The following is a 4,429-nucleotide window of genomic DNA, read 5'->3' as shown; positions in this document are numbered from 1 at the left end:
AGAAGTGTTCGATATAAAACAAATCAAAATTTAGTATTCAAACTGTAAAACCCTTAAATTGTAATGCAAAAACATGAGAATTTCACCATTTTCAGGGCATAACCTATTTCTTGCCGGCTCATAAATGTTACCTCCAGTGCTGAAAATTCTTTCACTTTCAATGGAAGATGCTGGGGCAGTTAAATATTTCATAGCTAGTTCGCTCAAATTAGGAAAAAGTTCTTTTGAACTTCTCCACCACAAAAATGGGTCACTATGTCTTTGTTTAAGGGGTAAATGTAAATATGTTTCTAATTCTTGATCGAAACGTTTGTTCATTTCTTTCGCTTTTTCTTTCTTTTTAAAAACATGCTCTTCTTCATTCTTTCGTTTACCAGAAGCTAATTCATCAAATAAATTAGAAAAACTTAAAGATTCTCCTCCATCTTCATCATATCCAGAAGTAGAAACTTCAAAATTTAATTTTTGTTCAGATTTTGAATTATCAACATCTTCTAAGCTACCAATTGGTCATCTTTTTATTTCCTCTACCATATCCTCTTTTTGAAATTTCATTTTTATCTTGGATCTAATAAAAATGACAAGCATAAAGACTTATTTTCTATACAGGTATACCTCGCCTTACGTCGGTAATTGGTTCCAGGAGAACGACTTAAGTCGAAAAACGACGTAAGTCGAATTTACTTGTCTCCAAATCTACTTGTCACTAGGCTAAACCATAAATTGCCAATTCCCGTTCTGTATTTTATTTATTAATGCATTTTTAATAATGTATGGTTAATAAGGATCTATTTTAAGCTTACAAACAAATAAATTTTAGTTTTTAATATAGTACAGAAAAAAGTAATCTAAATTTACGAATGCATGTACTGTAAATACAGTACATACTTGTAAATGTATATATTTTAATATGATTTTATGTGCTTTAAACGCTTTTCTAGTGATATTACGACTTCAATATTTGTGGCGGACAGACGTAAAGTCGAATAAAATGACTTAAACTTGATTTTTATTTTTCCATATACTTTTTTGACAAACGACGTATAATCGGGAACGACGTAACTCGAAACGACGTAAGTCGAGGTATACCTGTATATGCTGAAAAAAATTTTTTATTGAATTTTTTAATTCTTCTATTGTGGTATTAATACCACTAAAGGAACTATTACTCTTTGCTTTTGATAAGAATAATTTCAGAGTCTCTATTGTGAGAATTATTGAAGATGAGTTGGTTTCTCGTTTGAAGGCTTCCACGGTAATTTCTTCGAATGGTCTTAAAAGTAGAACAACTTTTTCAATGAGAGACCACTGATATGGGCTCAATGTAGGAATTTTATTATCTATAGCATACGTGACCAGGGCTTTTTGCTGTTCCGAGTTTTTTGCAACATGTAGTATGTAGAATTCCAGCGAGTAGGAACATCTTAATTTAATTTGTGTTTCTGAAAACCTAACTTGTCTCGCAAATCTTCCAATTTGCTTACAGCTACAGCAGAATGATTAAAATGTGTGACAATATTTCTATTAACTGTGATTATAGTTTTCATATCTTGTTGAGAAAATATGCATTCGTTTAGTGTCAGCTGCAGTGTATGAATAAAGCATGATAATGTCTCTAAGTTGTAATTCCCGATTCCAGCTACCATATTTGCTGCAGAATCTCTCAGTACTAAGAATATCGTATCACTTGTCAACTTATACTGTTCAAGAACAATGTTTATCTATCTACTGATTCGTGTAGCTGTGTGGGAATCTTCAAAGGGAACAATTCGCAAAACAGCTCTTTTTTGCTGAAAATCATCCTTCAACCAGTGGGCTGTTACACTTAAAAAAGGAGAATTGTTTGTAGTTGCTGTCCAAATATCAGAAGTAAAGAAATATATTTTGTTCTATTAATTAAACACAGAAACACTTCAGCTTTTTAAACAATGTCGAAGTTTCCATGCGCCAACAATTAAGTGTTGAATTTATTTTATAAACTTTCTCAAACAAAGGAAGAGATTGTTTATTTTGCGACGATATTCGATCATCTCTTGTTTACCTGACCCGAAAGGGATGGAAATACCAGACAGAGAAAAATGGGTTTTTTCTACGTTATAATTAACCGTACAATTAACTCCAGGATCTCACACTATTAACGCAATAAATTATTAACGCTAATCGGCCGATTAATCGGTATCGGCCGATAATGCATGGCCGATTAATCGGTAATCAGCCATTTTGCTTATCGGTGCATCTTTAATATTTATGGAGACTATTCACTCGAAAGTATTCGCTGGTGTTTTAAGAGGATGAACTATCTAAAAGCACGCTATTCTGAGATTTAATCTAAATATATAAAATTGCTTGTCCTGACTGACTGACTGACTGACTGAGTGACTCACTGACTGATTCATCATCGCCCAGAGCAAACCGCTTAACCTAAAGAGGTGAAATTTGGTACACAGGGTACGTCATGGAAACGCACACTAAGAAGGGATTTTTCGAAATTCCCCAGCGGGGGGAGAGGGAGAGCATTAAGACTTAACCGGAAGAACGGCTTTTACTGTACTATTTTACATGCGATTTTTTGTTACGTTTAGTCTTCATTAAGTACTTAAGTGTATTAAATTAACAACCTTTCAGACATTGTTATAAATATTTTTATATATTTCGATTTTTTAACCAAATGTTCGAACTTTTTTAAATTCGAATTTGTTATTGCATATTGGTTCGATTATAGAACGATTGTAAACGTTCCAAATTGATCAAATTGAAAATAGTTCGCTTGATTCTCGGCAATTCTCATCATTCTCGGCGGTAGGTGTTATATAACAATTACTATGGTTGTTGAAATACTGAATATAAATGGGGGTTGCTTGCAAAACCTCCGCGGGCGAAGTCGCGGGTAACAGCTAGTTGTATATATAATTAATTATTGGTCAATTCTGTAATTCAAATACTGTTTTTAAGTATTATTCATATCGAATTTTTTTCTAAAGCATAATCCCTTAGCATTATATCTTTTTCAATTTATATATAGCCTACATAAACCTTGTTTTGTCTCCCTTGTAAATGGTGCCCTGTTAAAGATCTATAAATTTAAATAAATTTGGAGTGTACTGTACTTAGGAGACGGATAATATATATTTTATATATAATTTAGGATTGCTATTGTGAGAAAAAAGAATACGCTTGCAATTTATGCTGCATGAACGAAAGCAGTCCAACTGCTTCTTGTAAACCCATTCATCTCTTCCCTGGTGTTTCCGTAAAACCAAGTGAAGAAATTAAAAGACGTTGGTACGAACCGTGCCTTTCCTATAAAGGAGTATGCAATAAGTAAGTTCCCAAATATTTAATATTATTTTTATAAAGATACATTTTACATTTTAATAATTTGTTTAATTCTTTTCTAGTTTTGCGGAATGCGAGATGATTTCATGGTCAAGATATTTTTATTCAAAATCAGACTTTCAGTTTATTTTAGTTCTGGTTTTCCTGATTTTAACGACGTGTAGCATAATTTTGGCTATTTTATATATAAAAATTTATAGAAAATATTTAATTAGTCAATTTCGCAAAGAATGTAAGAACAGCGAAATTGTTTTTAACGAAAGATTATATGTAAATGAGAAATTCAAAGACATTTTCTTCCGTTTGATAACATTGTTTCCTATGATTTCTCCTCAGATAATACTACAACTGATAAGAGAATTAGAGATGGAATATTATGTAGCAATTGCATTGATTTCTAATTCTGTGCCTATCAGAAGTGAATTTATACATAAAATTGATATTCCCGAGATAATTAATTACTCGATGGTCTTCGATTATACTCAATATCAGTCGGGAAAGAAATCTCTCTATCTTCTTAATAAAGCGTTTAGTGTCAAGCTGATTGGAGGACACAAACATAAAGTTCCTCAACGTCATCAAAAGAAAAAGATCCTCAACAAAAAGACTAACGAACATAAGTCCTTTGTTGATATTCTTCCATTTAAATTCAAAGGAAAGAAAAGAATTGCAGATAATGAAAATATCCCCGAAACAACGAATGAAACAATGAAATAAAATTGAAGATAATTTCAAAAATTTTATTTATAAAAATTTTCATATTTGGAATATATTATTCATAATTCGTAAATTCAAAAGTAATAAAATATATATTTATATATTTAATTTAATACTGTAAGGTCTCGTTTTATGCGGTGGATACGTTCTACAGAAAAGCGCATATAAAAAATTCGCATAAAAAAAGACTTTTTGCTTTGAAAAAGTAGGGATACGTTCCGAAATTTTCTAAAATCGCATAAAACCAAAACAACGAGTTAAAATTAACTTAAAACCGCATAAAAAAGTTTGCAGAAATTAAAAGAAATAGGCTGCTTATTACTGCAACTTGAAATCAGCAAAATTTAAACTCGCTACTTATTATAAAAATGAACAA

At 31.3% G+C, this 4,429-nt stretch overlaps 1 protein-coding gene across 1 annotated transcript in view; it reads left to right on the top strand.

Moving 5' to 3' along the window:
- LOC111638786 (disintegrin and metalloproteinase domain-containing protein 10-like) overlaps positions 1 to 4,118 on the top strand; it is a 10,744-nt gene extending 6,626 nt beyond the window's left edge. The window contains exons 3-4 of the mRNA XM_023384543.1: positions 3,146 to 3,321; positions 3,399 to 4,118. Of these exons, the coding sequence (XP_023240311.1) occupies positions 3,146 to 3,321; positions 3,399 to 4,053 (831 nt within the window). The 3' untranslated portion in view covers positions 4,054 to 4,118. The remainder of the gene's footprint in view (positions 1 to 3,145; positions 3,322 to 3,398) is intronic.
- Positions 4,119 to 4,429: the final 311 nt, after the last annotated feature.

Source organism: Centruroides sculpturatus, unplaced genomic scaffold (genome assembly GCF_000671375.1).
Source record: "Centruroides sculpturatus isolate CEXI.00-Female unplaced genomic scaffold, Cexi_2.0 scaffold592, whole genome shotgun sequence".
In the NCBI taxonomy this organism is placed as follows: domain Eukaryota; kingdom Metazoa; phylum Arthropoda; class Arachnida; order Scorpiones; family Buthidae; genus Centruroides; species Centruroides sculpturatus.
Note: the sequence above shows the minus strand (reverse complement) of the source record. Positions and strands in the feature narration are given on the sequence as shown.